Consider the following 18,821-nt stretch of genomic DNA (forward strand, 5'->3'; position numbering starts at 1 on the left):
AATATGGAATATCAAATAAAATATGAATCATGAACATGTTACCCAGTGATAATGATCCTTTAATCAAATCATTGTGTTGGAAATGAATGAGTGATTTGTAATTGGTGAGTTTTATCAGATTTCTAGGTGGATTAATGTTGTGCAAATGAATGTTTGGCATGCATCGTTCAACTCATGTATTGCAACCTAGTAACTATAAATGAATTAACCATGGCCAGACACAAAGATGTTGAGCAGATCTTTTTAAACATTTAGTAAATCTTTGCCTTCATAGAAAACTTTTAAAGGAACACATCTGGCAGAAAGGTTCTTGGCAAAATATTTTTCCACAAGAGCCGTCTATTTTCTTCGCATTGATAACATGTGATTTTATAGATTGGCATAATTTGTATTCTGCTTGCAAATGGTCTGTCAAACTCTTGTGAAAAACAAGCTTTGTTGTGTTTTTATTTTGCATTGTTAAATCTCTGTAGAAAAAAATCTTTTTTCCCTAACAAATGATTCATTCTTTAGAGGAGTAGTTTGGTAAGAGCAATTTCCCTGTTTTTGTAAAGGGGAGGTACACTTTTACTTGCATGTCTGTCTTCTATCTTGGATCACTTTAAAACATTGGGCATTGAAATGTTGGTATGATCAGAGGGTCCTATAAATCTTCCGTCAAAGCCAATTGTCAAGCTACCATGTGCCACAGAATCAGTATATAATACTGTGGTATATTACTAGGTTGTTAATGACCATTTCTGGTTTGGGACCCTCCATATTTGTATCCTGAAAGGTCTGAGAAGTTGATGGGTGGATTTCCAACGAAACCATTTGATGGCACAATGTGAGTCCAGGTTCTGTGCAGAGGCATGAAATTGTTCAGCCTTTATATTGAAATGGCCGTTCTGGCTTTTTGGGAAAATCTCTTCAGCTCTTCTGGTGTACTCCATCTACAGTGGTACAGTGGTTAGCACTGCTGCTTCACAGCACCAGGGACTCCGGTTCGATTCCCACCTTGGGTCACTGTCTGTGCGGAGTCTGCACGTTCTTCCTGTGTCTGCGTGCGTTTCCTCCGGGTACTCCAGCTACCTCCCACAGTCCAAAGATGTGTGGGATAGGTGGATTGGCCATGCTAAATTGTCCCTTAGTGACAGGGAGACTAGCTACGGTAAATGCATGAGGTTATGGGGATAGGACCTGGATGGGATTGTGGTCTGGTGCAGACTCGATGGGCTGAATGGCCTCCTTCTGCACTGTAAGGATTCTATGATTCTATTCTATGATTCTTAACTGTCTTGTGGGATCACTGACAATTTCTGTGTGAGGGGTAGATCCAGCACTCACTGTCACGCTACTGGCACCTGTCCCTATCTCTGCCAATTTAAGAAGGGTCAGCAGCAGAACTCAGATGTCCAGGATGTGTCCCACTGCACATTTTGGGGGCCAAACAGAAGTTGAACATCTTGAATATTGAGGCAGCTGAAATCCACAAGTTTCTACTTCACCCATGGCTATCTCCACAAAATTCATGAAGGTTGTTTTTCTTCCTATGGGTATTAGTTTACAAATGACCACGTTAAATTTAATCGGTTATCGATTTGCCCACTTAATCCATCAATCAATTCAATCTATTTCACTTTATTGTCCATAAAGATATTAATTTTATGTGCATTGCTCAGTCATTAAAAAATGACATGTAAATGAATAGTGATAAAAGAAAGAAAATTACCCTGTCACAGAGATCTAACTTTAATTAAAATGGGTATTAAAAAATACTAAATTGCATTAAATAATCAGCCAATGAGTCCAAATCTGAATGCATATCCTCGTTCATACATCAAACTCTTCTAAAGGTTATGGAGAAAGGCATAAATGAGGGTTTGTAACCTTTTCCCTGAATGCATCAACAGTAATCCTCAAACAAAGGGTGATTTTGTGACCTATCTGGTCAGACCCCACTTGGAGTATTGTGAGCAGTTTTGGGCCCTGTGTCTAAGTAAGGGTGTGTTGGCCTTGGAAAGGGTCCAGAGAAGGTTCACAAGAATGATCCCTGGAATGAAGAGCTTGTTGTATGAGGAACAGTTGAGGACTCTGTGTTTGTACTCATTGGAGTTTAGAAGGATGAGGTGGGATCTTATTGAAACTTACAAGACACTGCGAGGCCTGGATAGGATGTTTCCACTAGTAGGAAAAGCTAGAACCAGAGGGCATGACCTCAGACTAAAGGGACGATCCTTTAAAACAGAGATGTGGTGAATCTGTGGAACTCTTCGCCGCAGAAGGCGATTGAGGCCAGGTCATTGAGTGTCTTTAAGACAGAGATAGATAGCTTCTCGATTAAGAAGATCAGGGATTATGGGGAAAAGGCAGGAGAATAAGGATGAGAAAAATATCAGCCATGATTGAATGGTGGAGCAGACTCGATGGGCAAGTGGCCTAATTCTGCTCCTATGTCTTATGGTTTTATTTTCATTGCTTATGACACACTCAATTTTGTCAGAATAAGTGTGTATATATGATATATAATATATTGTCTAATGGGCTGAATTTTCCACTCCCAATCTCAAAATGCCAGGTGATATATATTGTCACTTAGAGTCACAGAGTCATTAAGGTTTACAGCATGGATACAGGCCCTTCGGTCCAACTTATCCATGCCGCCCCCTTTTTCAACCCCTAAGCTAGTCCCAAGTGCCCGCGCTTGGCCCATATCCCTCTATACCCATCTTACCCATAACTGTCTAAACGCTTTTTAAAAGACAAAATTGTACCCGCCTCTACTACTACCCCTGGCAGCTTGTTCCACACACTCACCACTCTCTGTGTGAAACAATTGCCCCTCTGGACCCTTTTGTATCTTTGCCTTCTCACCTTAAACCCATGCCCTCCAGTTTTAGATTCCCCTACCTTTGGGAAAAGATATTGACTATCTAGCTGATCTATGCTCCTCATTATTTTATAGACCTCTATAAGATCATCCCTAAGCCTCCTACGCTCCAGAGAAAAAGTTCCAGTCTATCCAACCTCTCCTTATAACTCAAACCATCAAGTCCTGGGAGCATCGGAGTAAATCTTTTCTGCACTCTTTCTAGTTTAATAATATCCTTTCTATAATAGGGTGGCCAGAACAGTACACAGTATTCCAAGTGTGGCCATACCAATGTCTTGTACAACTTCAACAAGACTTCCCAACTCCTGTATTCAATGTTCTGACCAATGAAACCAAGCATGGCAAATGCCTCCTTCACCACTCTATCCACCTGTGACTCCACTTTCAAGGAGTTATGAACATGTATCCCTAGATCTTTGTTCTATAACTCTCCCCAACGCCCTACCATTAACTGAGTAAGTCCTGCCCTAGTTCGATCAACCAAAATGCATCACCTCGCATTTATCTAAATTAAACTCCATCTGCCATTCGTCAGCCCACTGGCCCAATTGATCAAGATCCCGTTGCAAACCTAGATAACCTTCTTCACTGTCCACTATGCCACCAATCTTGGTGTCATCTGCAAACTTACTAACCATGCCTACTAAATTCTCATCCAAATCATTAATATAAATGACAAATAACAGCGATCCCAGCACCGATCCCTGAGGCACACCACTGGTCACAGGCCTCCAGTTTGAAAAACAACCCTCTACAACCACCCTCTGTCTTCTGTCATCAAGTCAATTTTGTATCCATTTGGCTACCTCACCCTGGATCTCATGAGATTTAACCTTATGCTACAAACTACCATGTGGTACCTTGTCAAAGGCCTTGCTAAAGTCAATGTAGACAACATTAACTGCATTGCCCTCATCTACCTTCTTGGTTACCCCTTCAAAAAACTCAATCAAATTTGTGAGACATGATTTTCCACTCACAAAGCCATGCTGACTGTTCCTAAGCAGTCCTTGCGTCTCTAAATGCCTGTAGATCCTGTCTCTCAAAATACCTTCTAACTCGGGAGAGTTACAGAACAAAGAGATCTAGGGATAAATGTTCATAACTCCTTGAAAGTGGAGTCACAGGTGGATAGAGTGGTGAAGAAGGCATTCGGCATGCTTGATTTCATTGGTCAGAACATTGAATACAGGAGTTGGGAAGTCTTGTTGAAGTTGTACAAGACACCACAGATGTGAGGCCCACTGGCCTGTAGTTCCCAGGCTTTTCCCTGCAGCCCTTCTTAAACGAAGGCACAACATTTGCCACCCTCCAATCTTCAGGCACCTTACCTGTGACTATCAATGATTCAAATATCTCTGCTAGGGGACCCGCAATTTTCTCCCTAGCCTCCCACAGTGTCCTGGGATACACTTCATCAGGTCCCGAGGATTTACCTACCTCGATGCGCTTTAAGACTTCCAGCACCTCCTTCTCTGTTATATGTACACTCCTCAAGACATCACTATTTATTTCCCCAGGTTTCCTAACATCCATGCTTTTCTCAACAGTAAATACTGATGAGAAATGTTCATTTAGGATCTGACCCATCTCTTGTGGATCTGCACATAGATGACCTTATTGATCCTTAAGAGGTCCTACTCTCTCCCTAGTTACTCTTTTGCCCTTTATGTATTTGTAGAAGCTCTTTGGATTCTCCTTTGCCTTATCTGCCAAAGCAATCTCGTGTCCCCTTTTTGCCCTCCTGATTTCTCTCTTAACTCTACTCCTACACCCTCTATATTCTTCAAGGGATCCACTTGATCCCAGCTGCCTCTGCAGGTCATGTGCCTCCTTCTTCGTCTTGACCAGGACCTCAATATCCCGAGTCATCCAGGGTTCCCTACTTCTACCAGCCTTGCCCTTCACTCTAAAAGGAATGTGCTTATCCTGAAACCTGGTTAACACACTTTTGAAAGCCTCCCACTTACCAGACAGATGTTCCTTTGCCTTCCCACAGACTCCCCCAATTAACTGTTGAAAGTTCCAACCTGATACCATCAAAATTGTCCTTGCCCCAATTTAGGATTTTAACTTTTGGGCCATAGCTATCTTAAAACTAATGGAATTATGGTCACTGGTCCCGAAGTGATCCCTCACTAACACTTCTGTCACCTGCCCTTCCTTATTTCCCAAGAGGAGGGCAAGTTTTGCCCCTTCTCTAGTCGGGCCATCCACATACTGAATGAGAAATTTCTCCTGATTACACTCAACAAATTTCTCTCCATCCAACCCTTTAATACTATGGCTGTCCCAGTCGATGTTGGGAAAGTTAAAATCCCCTACTATTACCACCTTATTTTTCTTGGAGCGATCTGTAACCTCCTTACATATTGCTCCTCAATTTCCCACTGACTATTTGGGAGCCTATAGTACAACCCTATCAAAGTGATTTCCCCCTTCTTATTTCTCAGTTCTACCATATAGACTCAGTGGGTAAACCCTTGGATATATTTTCCTTAATCAAAAGTGCAACTCCCCCTCCTCTCTTACCTCCTGTTCTATCTTTCCTCTAGTATCTGTACCCTGGAACATTGAGCTGCCAGTCCTGTCCTTCCCTTAGCCATGTTTCAGTAATTGGTATAATATCCCAGTGCCATGTACCCATCCATGCCCTGAGTTCACATGAACGGAGGATGTCTTCTGGAGGTCCACCTTCTGGTAGCAGTGAATGTGCCTATGCAAATCTTACCTGAAACAGCCAATCAGTGTCGCCACTCTGCTGCCCTCACCTGGGGCATATTGAATGATAATTTATTTCCATCATTAGACTTTCGGATACATTTTATTTCATTTGCCATATGGCAACCCCAGCGGCACCTGTTCAACCCAGACATCCAACTTTGCTATGGCATGTAAAATTTAAATGGCTCAAAAGCAAAGCAATGCATCATATTGATTGCAAGGTTTGTCTGCTTTCCATAGTTCCAATGTTTACAGATGTGAAAGACCACCTGGTCCACCATGCCTCGTCTGAACAATTGTGATATGTGAAAGATTATTATATTTCCCCTGTCCACCAACATGATTTTTTTTTTCTCTTTTTTTCACGGAACTTAGGCATCGCTGGTTAGGCCAGCAGTCATTGTGTATTGCTAATTGCTTTTGAGAAGGTGGTGATGAGCTGCCGCCTTGAATCGCTGCAGTCCATGTGGTGTAGGTACAACAATGATGCTGTTAGGGAGGGAGTTCCAGGATTTTGATCCAGTGACAGTGAAGGAATAGTGATATAGTTCCAAGTCAGGATGTGTGGCTTGGAGGGGAGCTTGCATATGGTCATATTCCCATGCATTTGCTTCCCTTGTCCTTCTCGATGGTAGTGGTCATGGATTTGGATGGTGTTGTCAAAGGAGACTTGATGAGTTGCTGCAGTGCACCTTGTAGATGGTGCTATTGCTGTTTGTCAGTGGGGGAGGGAATGAATGATGAGGGAGGTGGATGGGGCGCCAATCAAGAGAGCTGCTTTGTCCTGGGTAGAACAGTGGTTGGCACTGCTGCCTCACAGCACCAGGGTTTAATTCTGGCCTTGAATGATTGTCTGTGTGGAGTTTGTATGTTCTCCTGGGAATCCTCTGATTCTCCAGTTTCCTCGCACAATCCAAAGATTTGCAGATTATGTTTATTAGCCATGGTTATGGGGATAGTGTGGAGGACTGGGCCTGGGTAAGATGCTCTTTTGGGGAGTCAGTGCAGACATGATGAGCCAAATGGCCTCTTACACTGTCGGGATTCTATGCTATGGATGAATAGTTTTGAGCTTCTCAAGTATAGTTGGAGCTCCGCTCATTCAGGCAGTGGGAGTATTCCACACTCCTGATTGTGGATGGGGGACATACTTTGGGGAGTCAGGAGATGAGTCACTGTCCAAAATTCCTAGCTTCTGACCTGCTCTTATAGCCACACTATTTATATTGCTGGTCCATTTCAGCTTTTGGTCAATAGTATCCCTGAGAATGTTGATAGTAAGGGTTCTGCAATGGTATTGGGGAGATGGTTATATTCTTTATTCTTGGAGATGGTCATTGTTTGAAACTTGTGAGGTGTGAATGTTACCTGTGCATATCAGTCCAAGACTGAGTGTTATCCAGGTCTTGCTGCATTTGGACACCAACTGCTTCAGTATCTGAGGCGTCGCGAATGGTGTTGAACATTGTGCCATCATCAGCGAACATCCCCACTTCCCTGACCTTATGATGGAGGGAAGGTCATTGATGAAACAGCTGAAGGTGGTTAGGCCGAGAACACCCTGAGGAACTCCTGCAGTGATGTCCTGGATTGATCTCCAAAACCACGACCTACTTTTGTGCCAGAAACAACTCCAATCAGCGGAGAGTTTCCACCCTGAATCCAATTGATGTGTCCAGTTTTGCTGGGACTCCTTGATGTCAAAGGCAGTCACTCTCGCTTCACCTCCTGTAATCTCTACTGAAAAGGCAAAAAAATGAGAAACCAAGACTAATAAATCTGGAAAATTCCTCTCTGACTCCCTTAGGCAATCACAACTAACCCAAGAGACAACAGTGACAATGTTGTCCAATTTTTAATGTACCTTTTATAAAATGTCTTTTCCAATTCAAACTGGAGCTAGTCACACTCGTGAAAGTTTGTAGAGCGAAGCACGTCTCACATAACTAAAAGCAACTTAATCCACACACCAGCTCCCATCCTCTGGGAATAGAACAGCCACCCAGCAACTGTTAACCCTACAAATATGTAACCTATACACATGAATCCTCTTTCCTAATCTATCAGGTTGAAATAATATCTCAATAGGAATACAAATATAGCCTTTTAATTATTATATATTCCTTTATTAAATCGCCCTGAAGTCTAAGGCCGGAATTTTCTCGTCCGGCCTGCCACGGGAATCATAGCGGGCGAGGGGCGGACTATGCAAAGGTCCATTGACCTCTGGCAGGATTTTCTGGTTTTGGGGTGAGCACAGCCGGAAAATCTTGCCCTTGGTTTCTCCCCAATGACTAGACCTAGCTTTTAATGTTTATCTGAAGAAATCCAGTTATTTAAGCTTGTTATCTTGCATCACTAGAGTGGCTGCCAGCAATGCCACACTGTGGCAGGTTTCTACAACTTCTCACAGCCATTCTCTGTGTTCTGTTAAGGTAGACTTCCCCAAGAGCTCAGAGAAACTGCCAAAATTATCATTATGTGGTCAGAATCAGAAGCCGTCCACATTGAATATTCACCTGATTCCAGAAAATAGAATGCCTGGACCATTTTCTGAAATTTAAAGGTGTAGTTTATATCCATGTAAATTTCCTTCCAAATACTATTACTTTACCAATGTTAACTAGCATTGAAACTTCCTTAACTAACTGAAATCTCAAGAACTGCCACTTTACTCCTAATAGTCCCACTAGTTGTGTGATAGATGTTACCCTCAAATCAAGGGACAGCCAAAGACAATGACCATTTTTGTGCAGAACTTTCAACTATCTGCCATTCCTTTCCCTCCATTCTGTGACCTCATCTGTTTCTCATTGGAGCTTTACTTCTCTGTGCATCATATCCTTTTACACCATCTGTCAAGCCACTCATTAATATATCCAATCTGTTCCTCCCTTTGAGACACAGCATGTGGCGCTGGGAATAATCTTAAGAAGTTTTGTTCTTCAATCTACTACAGCCATCACCCTGCCTCAGCTCATCTGCTACAAATCCTCATTCATACCTTTTGTTCCCTCTGGTCTTGACTATTCCAACATATTCCTGGCATGTCTCCCAGATTCTACTCTCCATAATCTTAGAGTCATCCAAACTTCTGCTGCCCATGTCTGTTCAACTTGTGTTTGCAAATCTATATTGGCTTCCGTTCTAACAGCACCTTGATTTTAAAATTCTTCTTCTTCTTTTCAAAATTTTCTATGGCCTGAAATTCTCCCTTTCTCTGTAATCTCCTTCAGCCCCACAAACCTCTAAGAAATCTGCACTCATCTAATTCCAGCCTTTTGAGCATCCCCGCTTTATTCTCCCCACCATTGGTGACTTTAGCCGCCTAAACGCTGGAAATGCACCACACCACTTCCAAACCTCACTTTCCTCTTTTAGGACACTCCTTAAAATCTATCTCTTTGACCAAACCTTCTTGTCACTTGACCTAATATCACCTTATGTGGCTTGGTGTCCATTTCATTTGATATGGTTCCAGTTAAGTACTTTGGGTTGCTTTACTATGTTAAAGGCACTATGGGCGGCACGGTAGCACAGTGGTTAGCACTGCTGCTTCACAGCTCCAGGATCCCGGGTTCGATTCCCGGCTCGGGTCACTGTCTGTGTGGAGTTTGCACATTCTCCTTGTGTCTGCGTGGGTTTCCTCCGGGTGCTCCGGTTTCCTCCCACAGTCCAAAGATGTGCGGGTTAGGTTGATTGGCCAGGTTAAAAATTGCCCCTTAGAGTCCTGAGATGCGTAGGTTAGAGGGATTAGCAACTAAATATGTGGGGATAGGGCCTGGGTGGGATTGTGGTCGGTGCAGACTCGATGGGCCGAATGGCCTCCTTCTGCACTGCAGGGTTTCTATGATTTCTATGATAAATATAAGCTGCCATTGTACTTGTGTTTATTTTAAGGATTGTCCCATTTTCAGTAAGCCCTCAGTTCTCATTCTATGTTGCATTATGATCACCTTCCCCGTGCAGTTGTTTTTACCCACAGCAAAGGTTCAAACATTAGAGCTGGAATGTTATGGCCATTCACGCTGGCAGGATCTTCCCATCCTGCTGCAGTGAACGGAGATTTGGCTGGGCGCCAAATTCTCCAACCTCGCTGCAGCAGGAGCATGGACAGCCAGTAAGATCACGCCCTCAATATTTACTGTGCATGTCTATACTCCCAGTGGCTTCCTGTCCTGTTTTTTCATTCCCTTTCTTCTCTATTGCGCCATCATCCAACAAAGCACAGTCTGCTTACCTCTCATTGTATTCTGTTATTATTGAAGTGATTTCATCCTTAATCATGAAGGCTACTCCTCCTCCACTACTATCTTCCCTAACCTGTAGACCTTATAACCTAGCCAAGGTAGTTCTCCGTCCTGACCTTTCTGCAAACATGTCTCAGTACTAGTTACCATATGAAAAATTCCAAGCTGAATTTGCACTCATTAAAGTCCTTGTGGCCACCCTATTCATCATTTCGCTGGAACACTGGTCCCAGTCATGTTCAGTGGATCCTCTTCCAATGATACAGTTCCTTTCTGTTCAAATTCTGTCACATGATGTGAAACCCCTTTTTTTCTGCAGCACTCCTTACCTGCCTAATCTGTTTATCCCTATTCCTTATGTTGTTGCTCCCATCTTTGATGATAACAACTGTCTCCTTCCATCTCCAATATCCTTTCAAGCCTGTTTAAGAAGTCTTTCACTGTGGCACCAGGCACGCAACACATCAACACTCTTAATACTGTTAATAAAGGATGCCATCTGTCACCCTAACTATTGAATCTGTTACATGTACCATATTAAGCACCTACCCTCACCTTCAGCTTCTCTTTATCATAGCCTCCTGCAGCAAAGTGTTTCCTGGTTGTCCTTCAGCCAATTTTCATCCTTATTCTCACAGGTAGCTACCACATTGCACCAGTTGGACAGAATCAGTTTCTGCAGATGTCCATTCAGCTTCTCACCTGGATTCTCTTACACCACTTGTCACTCCAATCCCTTTCTGAAACTGCACCTCCTTACAAGGTGTGACCGAAGTCTGAAGCCAACCATTCACAAACTTCTCGTCCATCTTTATGTGACAGAGTATCTCCAGTTTGCACTCCAGCTGAATGATTGAGTTGAAGAAATTTGAGACAGTTGACTGTTCACTCAGAATAGTTTCACTGTTCAAAATGGCCACATACTGCAGTCCTGCCCTGCCATATCTTAACCTAGATTAATAATATTATTTATATCTACTTTTTAGGTCGGTGTGTAGAAAAAGAGAAGAAATACAACTGGCTCTAAGTACTAAAACACTGGACAAAACATATAAATATTTGTTCCCTCAAGCCACCCCAAGTATTGGAGGCAAAAACAGCACATCTTCCACAACTCGGCACTTTCCCAACCTTTACCCTCTATTACCAACTACTCTGCGAGACCACTTTGTGCTACAGACAAGAAGTCAGCGCAGTAACCTGCTCGGCTGTAACTCCACTCATAGTTCGAGAGTCTGTTACATGAAGACCAGTCAATTGGGAAGGGCCCCAGTGGATCTCCAGCATCTGTGTAATTATAATGCACCAAAGGCTACTGCCTTTGAAAAGAGATTAGAAGGGAACATCTGAAGGAAGAAAAATAATTTGCAATGGGACCACATGGTGGAAAAACTTGACTGCTGCACGGATTTCCAAATGGTGACTTTAGTTATGACACATCAAGAACATGTCAAGTAAATTAGTGTTTAAGAAAATCAAGTAAAAAATTATGTAGGAAGTATTGTAAGATTTTATTGATTTTGGGCATTTGTTTTATCAAGATGCAATAGTTTTCATGATATTATGGACTACTAAGGATGTTTACTCTGCCTCATAATCATCTGTTTATCAGATGGTCTGATTACCAGATTGGAGTATTAACATCTCACCACAGAATCACAGGAAGTGGTACTTACACCAACTTTGAGTGACCAGGACAGAACTGAGGTGAAGATAAACTGGCATCTGTCCAATTTTTGATTAGGGTGTTTGTAATTTGTAAGATATGAACTTGACACCAAGTGGGTAATTTCAATGCACTGCGCTTGGTACAATCCTCAATGAGCTTAGATCAGAAAAATGAGCATCAGTTAAAAATGAAACAACCACAATTGCTACTGGTGAGGCTCTGTCCTGAGTGTAGACACTGACAACTTTCCCTCTAAAGGTATGTAGCCAAGGTTTCTGTTTTGGATTTATGAGCCTGTGATTTACCCTCCATTAAAGTTAATGGGCACGATGACTGTAGGCTGGCAAGTACAGAAACTGTACTGTATTTTAAAAGTCCATTTTTAGCTCTGTGTCTGGGGTTTTCAATAAAATTTCATCAGCAATGAAGAAGCTATCAGACTTCATTGTGGTTTCCAACCCTTTTCTGTCCCCTGTACAGTTGCCCCTTGCAGCAGCAGGATGATATGTACAGCACAGAGGAACCCTAACAAGAAAACATATGGAGGGATGGGCAGCGGCGAGAGGAAGTGTCATGGCCGACTTTGATCCTTTCTTGACCCAAAGTCCACTGACCAGCAATTAGGAGTGAAATTTCTTGCTAGGGCTTTCCTTTCCCCAGCCCAAGGGGACTGAAAATATGATTTATATTTAGTAAAATAATTGCCTTGTCAAGAATGATTTCTTTTTTCGTGTCTGTGCACTTTAACTTTTTGACAATGAAGCTTTGTTCACAAATCTATCACTCTCTGACCAGGTATCTCTTCTCTCTTCCCTTTTGCTGATCACAGAGGCGCAGTCCAGTGAGTATCCCTTTATATTGTGCTTCACATATTTAGAATGCTTCGATTTTTACCCATTTGGTTTATTGGAGGAAAGAGATGTTAAAAGTAATATGTTTGTTGCTCTGGAAAGGGACTTACTTACAACCACCGTAGATTCAAAAGAAATGAAAGTTGCTTATATAATTTTTTTAATGTACTTAACACTTTGCATTGCCTACTAGTGGGTTATCAGTAATTAATGTTGTTGCAGTAAAGAGTGCATTATATTTCAAACTACTTAGAATAAAATGACTTACAGTAAGACTTAACTGATGGCTTTGTGACTCTTAATGAGTTTAAACATTCAGTCAGATGAAACATGCTGACAAAGGCTGTTACTTGGTGCTGAAGAAAGTATCCAATAAGATCTAATGCCCATGTCATTTTTGGATTCTTGGTGAATTTGTTGAACTCTCACCCTTTACCGAACATGTTGAGTTCTCAGCCCATACTGCCACAATTACCTCGCTGCAACCGGTTATTCATTTGCAGTGCAAGAGAATTATTTGAATTTATTGGAGCTTTTATTTATTCTTAATTGGGTCAGGAGCAATGCTGACTAAATTGCATTTATTGCTCAGTCCTAGTTTCCCAAGGAACTGATCTACTGATTTACCTGAACCATTAGTGTCAGCTCTGACACATAATGGTGTGGAGTGTATAATGGGCAGTCGATATAAAATTGCCTATTTTATGAGACTGCCCAATGTCAAAATTATCCATTTTGTATCAGTGTGAGCCTTGAATATAGGATAGATGATTTTAGTCTTTTGTGGTGACTTTTTTATTTTGCAAATTGAAAAAAATCTTTGGTGAATTTTAAGAAAAAAACTGCTGACTGGTTCAAGGAGACCTAGAGAAAATCATTTCAGAACGTATTCAAAATAAGAGAGAGAAATTCAAAAATCATTTATATATATTTTTGGAGCATTTCTGGAAGATTTTTCTAACTCCTACCTCAGCACATGTTCATGTTAATAGATGCCAAGACTGAAAAACATCCTTGACGGTAAGTGTAATGTTCCAGCTGATTATCTACATATGGTACACATAACAAACCTGCAGTTGAACTTCTATAGAACATGTATAACTTCCTTACTTTTTGATTCTTTTTCCATCTCTTTTCTCATGTAGGTGGTAGAACATGGATAGCATGCAATCAGTTTTGAGAGACAGAGAGACAATTACTTATGAGGACTTAGGGAGATCAGGGCAATTGTGGAAATTGTAGCAAAATGAGACATAACCCATAGGAAAACTAATTGAGAGTAGACCAACTCTCTGATCTCTCCTCCTGCCCCCAGTAAATCTACACCAATGCTGGCAACCCTGTTGCACATGGGATTTCAATGAGAATCTAACCCAATGTCAACCAAAGTTTTATTCCTGACGTTCAAATCACAAGTTCAATTCTAATTTATGCTTAATCTGACATTTCTTTTAACAATTTCAGCCTCTTATCCTCAAACTGTTGACTCTTGCTGCTTTCGTAGTTGGTAACATCCCCAACCCAGTTCCTCATCAAAGTAGTCAGTCTTCTGTTGTCAGCAGACTGTCCTGTTCTTAGCCAATGCCCAGTTGGCAATGCTGCATGGGTAGGGCCCAGGAGTCAGAATCTTAACTGATCTATTTTTCTCGTGTTGTTGGGACCCAATTATAGGATCGCTTTCACTACCTCAGCTCAGACCTGAGACCAAGCCTTCGATCACTGGGGGTTTCTTTTGCTCAGTGCCACATTTAATGGTGCATTTAATCTGACAAGTATGTATCCTGTCTGCCTTTCTATTCAACTGTAGAACGAAGAAAGAACTTTCATTTATATAGTGTCTTTTACAATGTCAGCTGTTTCCAGCCAATTAACAAATTGGGATCTGTCATCAGTTTTATAAGATAGAGAAATGTAGCAATCAATTTACACAAAGTGGGATCCCACAAACAGCAATATGATAAATCACCAGAGAATCTATTTTAGAGTTGTTGATTGAGAGATAAATATTAGTCGGGACACTGAAGAAAACTCCTCTGCTCTTTGTTGAACAGTGTCTTGGGATCTTTTACTCCCACCTGACCAGGTAGTCAATTGGGGCCTCAATTTGGCATCTCAACCTCTGACAGTACAGCACTCCTTCAATCCTGCATTGAGTTGTCAGCCTAGATTATGTCCTCAAACCATGAATCCACAGTTGAAAATCACGTTACCATTGAGCCTTGGCTGACTTGGAAAAAATAATAGAGAGGAAAACACGGCTTCAAAAGCAAGAGAATCTCACCCCAATCCAAAAACCAAATTTCTCTCCTCAGCACGCAGATGATATCTTCTGAGTTTCTCCTACCAGCCACCTGGCCTGTCCTGTTCTGTAAATGAGCACAAGACTAACTAGCATCAAATAGCATAAGACAGACCAAACTGTCTTTCCTTTTATCAAAAATAGTCCTCCGTAAGTCAATATTTTTTCTATCTCTTTCCAGGCAATTATCAAAAGGAACTTATCCAGTAAGTAATTATTATTAATATTATTAATAAACCAAAGTGAGGACCACAGGGTGGCTCAGGTGAAGTAAAGAAATGGTAGAGAAGGCAAAAGCAAAATACTGCACGTGCTGTCTCATGGTAAGGAGATGCTCAGCTGTGTTTAAAAAAAACATGTAGATTGTAAGAGGAAGTGAACACAGAGAGAGGAAACAACAACTTTGAAATTGTGAAATCAGCACGTCTCAATGAGAAGAGGATGTCATCTTGACAGATTAGGAGCCACAAGAAAGGAACATCTAAGTGATTCGACAGGTATCCGTGATAAACCAGAAACAACCTTTACAAAGGGAGAAAGGCCAGAGAAGCATAGCCAATCAGATAAACTTTGATTTTAGTTTTGGTAGAGGCATTACTGTTGCATATGTTTGCTTTCTATGTGTCCCGAGTCTACTAGGCATTGCAAAATTCCTCCTTCTATTGCCTCCTTTTCATATCACCCACGATGGGAAATACTTAATTGTTTAACGTGCTGCATCAGAGATATTTGAATAGTTAATTTTAAAATGTTTTATAATCATGTTTTGATCATTTTGAATTATTTTAACTGCTTTGTCAGCAGAAAATAAGTTGGTGTTTTTTTGTGTGCAGGTGAAGAAATAGCTCGACCAAGACGGTCAACACCTACATCAGAGATTGTCAGGTAGGTATAACTAAACATTTGTTCCACTAGACATTAAACATGAGTGTAGATTTTTGTCTGTTAAACCTCACCTGGAGGAAACATTGATCAAGTGAGAAGGATCTCACACACTAATAACAGAGCCAAGTACGTTTTCTTGTCATAAAGTCCTACTGAGCAGAAAGAAAAATCTTTTACACTGAATACAATAAACTTTTCCCACTAAAGCAGAACATGCTGTATATTCTCAACAGCTCCTGCAACACCTGTGGAGCAAAACAGAGGCCAAATTTTCCAGCCCTCCCACAGCAGGTTTTCCCACAGCCAACCAAAGTGGCTCACCATTGACCACAGATGGGATCTTGCATGGCTTGCCCATTCCACCGCAGCAGGAAAGGCCAGAAAGTCCCACCCAAAGTTAATGGGTGCAATTTCATTGAGTGGGCATGATGGCAAGGGGGCTGGCAGAATCGGGCAGAAATACCTGCATCAGATTCACCACATTGGATTCACAGCATTGGTAAAACTATCCACAGTTCATTTGAAAGCGGGAAGGGCCTGATGTGGGAATCCAGCCCACAGTGGTGGAATACTAATTAGGCCCATTAATGAACTACTTGACACTGAGTGCACCATAATTCAGTGGTGGCTCCAGGATTTAACAGGACACTCATGGCTCCCTGGTGCCTCTTGACAGCTGCCCAGCAAACCCTGCCATGTTTGCCTGTGGCCCCATAGGAGGAGTTCCTCTTTAACAGGTATTCAGTGCCAGTCAAGCATCGAGGGGTGGGGGTCCTGAAAGCCACCCTTATCTGCAACCCCACTGCCGTCATCTCCAGAATGATCCCTCCTAACCTTTCATAAGTAACCTCTTGTCATCATTTTAAGTAGATTAAATACTCTTTTGCATCTTCTCAGACATAGTTTTTATCCATTTGATGATTATGGCAGAAGAGGGGATGGGGACCAAGGCATTCTAAGCACATAGCAAGTAATGCCAAAGCCCTTTGCCATGTATCATCCCAATAAGTGTGCAGTCTGAACCCCAATCATAACATTAATCACTGGGGGCTTTAGTGCAGCATGTACAAGCTATATCCTGGTGTTCTTGGGGGAAGCTTTTGATTGGATGTTCACTCTGTAGGAATCTGGTAGCCTATCTTCATTTGTCTATTAGGCAATGAAAAACTGAAGAACCATTCCTACTTTGGATCAATCCAAACAAACTCAGAAATGTTGGGTGGGATTCTCCCAAAAAAATTCGAAGTGCCAAATTCATGTAAAAACTGGAGTAAATCCCACTGGTTTTTTCAGCAGGATTTTCAAAATGAATCTCCCACACTCTGTGCATCACAGAGAACCCTAGTGTGAATCGTGCTAAACATCAATGAGCGGGGCCTATTCCCACTAGAGAGGCCAACAGCATAGCGCTGAACAGGCCACTGCGCATGTGTCAATCTGTCAGTGCCGAGATTGACACATGCACAGTAGCCACTCTGCCGTCCTCCTGATTGCTGGCCAGCGATAGAGCTGGCCAGCCTCGCGACCCCCATATCGCTGTCTCACCAATTCCCCCCATGACCCCGGACTTGTCCTCGCCACTCCCGAACCCCCCCTCCCCCACCCCAGCCCACCAGCCCACCTCATCTCCCCCCCCGCCCCCACTTCCCCTGACAAACCTGATCTCCTGATCCCCCTGCCACTGACCCCACCCTGATGGCCAGCCCTGATCATTGTCCACTCTCTCTCTGTCACTGATCCAAAGTGCAACATGGCAGCCGGACCCTCCACCCCACCGATCACTAACCCCGTCTCCTTGGCACTGCCCAATACCCAGTGGACAGTGCCACAGTGCCCCTAGGCATTGCCACTTTGCCCCTTGGGCAGTGCCATGTGGCCAGGCTGGCACTGCCAAGCTGTCATTGCCCGGGGGGGCATCCCCACTTACCCCTGACCTCCTGGAGGGCCTCCATGGACCCCCCTTCACTCTAACGGGGTCGGGCTGCCAGCTCCCTGCTAGTGGGGAATTGTTGTAAACCCCGCCTGAATTAAGCACTCATGGTGGCGGGGGGAGAGAGACGCTAGCGGGCCCAGAGACTTCAGTCCTGGGCCCACTAATGAGATGTAAATACTCATTGTAATATTTAAATCAGCTCTGCACCGATTTCTGGCACGGAGCTGACGATGCTGGAAATAAGTGGAGGTCGTGGCGCCCAGCAGGAAGACCAGTAAACGGCCTCTGCTTAAGTCTCCCAGCTGCAGCGCAGTGGGATGGGAGAATCGCCCTCATTCTAGTTTGTTGAAACTTTGGAGTACTAAACAAGTGAGTCGACTGGCCATTGGGACACAACTTGTCATCAGAAGCCCTATCCCATTGATAAAGACATATTTGTGCCTTTGGCGATGCTACTACATGTTCAACACGATTTACCTTGCTCTCAACTGTCAATTTATGATGGGCCTGTAACTGTCGAAGCTTATTACAAATTGTAGGAGCTGATCGTAAGAGCAACACTGGTCAAGTGGTATGAGACATGACGATTCCTCTTCATGTCTATTTCTTTAGTATCATTTTCAATCTCATTGCTTTTAATTCACAGAAAAAGACATTTACCATTTTAAGCCCAACCATTACTATTCACACTGTGCAACCTATACAAAGGTGAAGTGAATCGATTTAGAAAATGTTTTTGTGGCTACACTAATGGCCACAAAGTTAAAAAATTTTGTTTTTGTTGAAAGTATCAAATATTTTCTAAAGTTACAAGGCAAGATAAAATGAATATAAAAATGCTCTGACTAATGTCTTTAATACAGTGATTACAGAAAGATTTGAGAAGCTCATTTTTATTATGAATTTTGTTATCTTTAGGATGTTGCCTGTTGTAGCTGAGTGATAGTCAGAATTTTGTCTGGTGCTCTTGTCCCTTCACCTGTGTCTGTTGGACCTTCTGCTCTTTGTTTCTCCATTTCTCTATTCACGCTTATATTGTATTTTAAGAGCTGGGATTTCATGCTGCTCCACCTCTCCATTTCCAATTTGAGAAAGGCACAGAGTGCTCAAAGCAACTGGGTTTATCCAAGCAGCAAGCCAAAGGGTTCTATTAAAACCAGAGGACGCAGGGATTTAATGGAATTTTTCCTCATGTTGTTTTGTATTTCTCCTTTGCCTCGGGGCAGATGTCTTGACAACTGCCCAATCTGGCACATGGTTTAACCCTACGAGCTCACAGAGTGTAGCTATGAACACTGATCTAAGACCCATCAATCCTTGGTACAATAGACGGAATTT

At 42.4% G+C, this 18,821-nt stretch overlaps 1 protein-coding gene across 1 annotated transcript in view; it reads left to right on the forward strand.

The window, feature by feature from the left end:
* The window catches only part of sgip1a (SH3GL interacting endocytic adaptor 1a), a gene marked incomplete at its 5' end in the record, with an annotated part of 139,282 nt that overhangs the window by 54,691 nt on the left and 65,770 nt on the right, over positions 1–18,821 (forward strand). The window contains 4 exons of the mRNA XM_078219370.1: positions 976–983; positions 12,345–12,356; positions 14,847–14,871; positions 15,499–15,550. Of these exons, the coding sequence (XP_078075496.1) occupies positions 976–983; positions 12,345–12,356; positions 14,847–14,871; positions 15,499–15,550 (97 nt within the window). The remainder of the gene's footprint in view (positions 1–975; positions 984–12,344; positions 12,357–14,846; positions 14,872–15,498; positions 15,551–18,821) is intronic.

Source organism: Mustelus asterias, chromosome 8, assembly GCF_964213995.1.
Source record: "Mustelus asterias chromosome 8, sMusAst1.hap1.1, whole genome shotgun sequence".
Taxonomy (NCBI): Eukaryota; Metazoa; Chordata; class Chondrichthyes; order Carcharhiniformes; family Triakidae; genus Mustelus; species Mustelus asterias.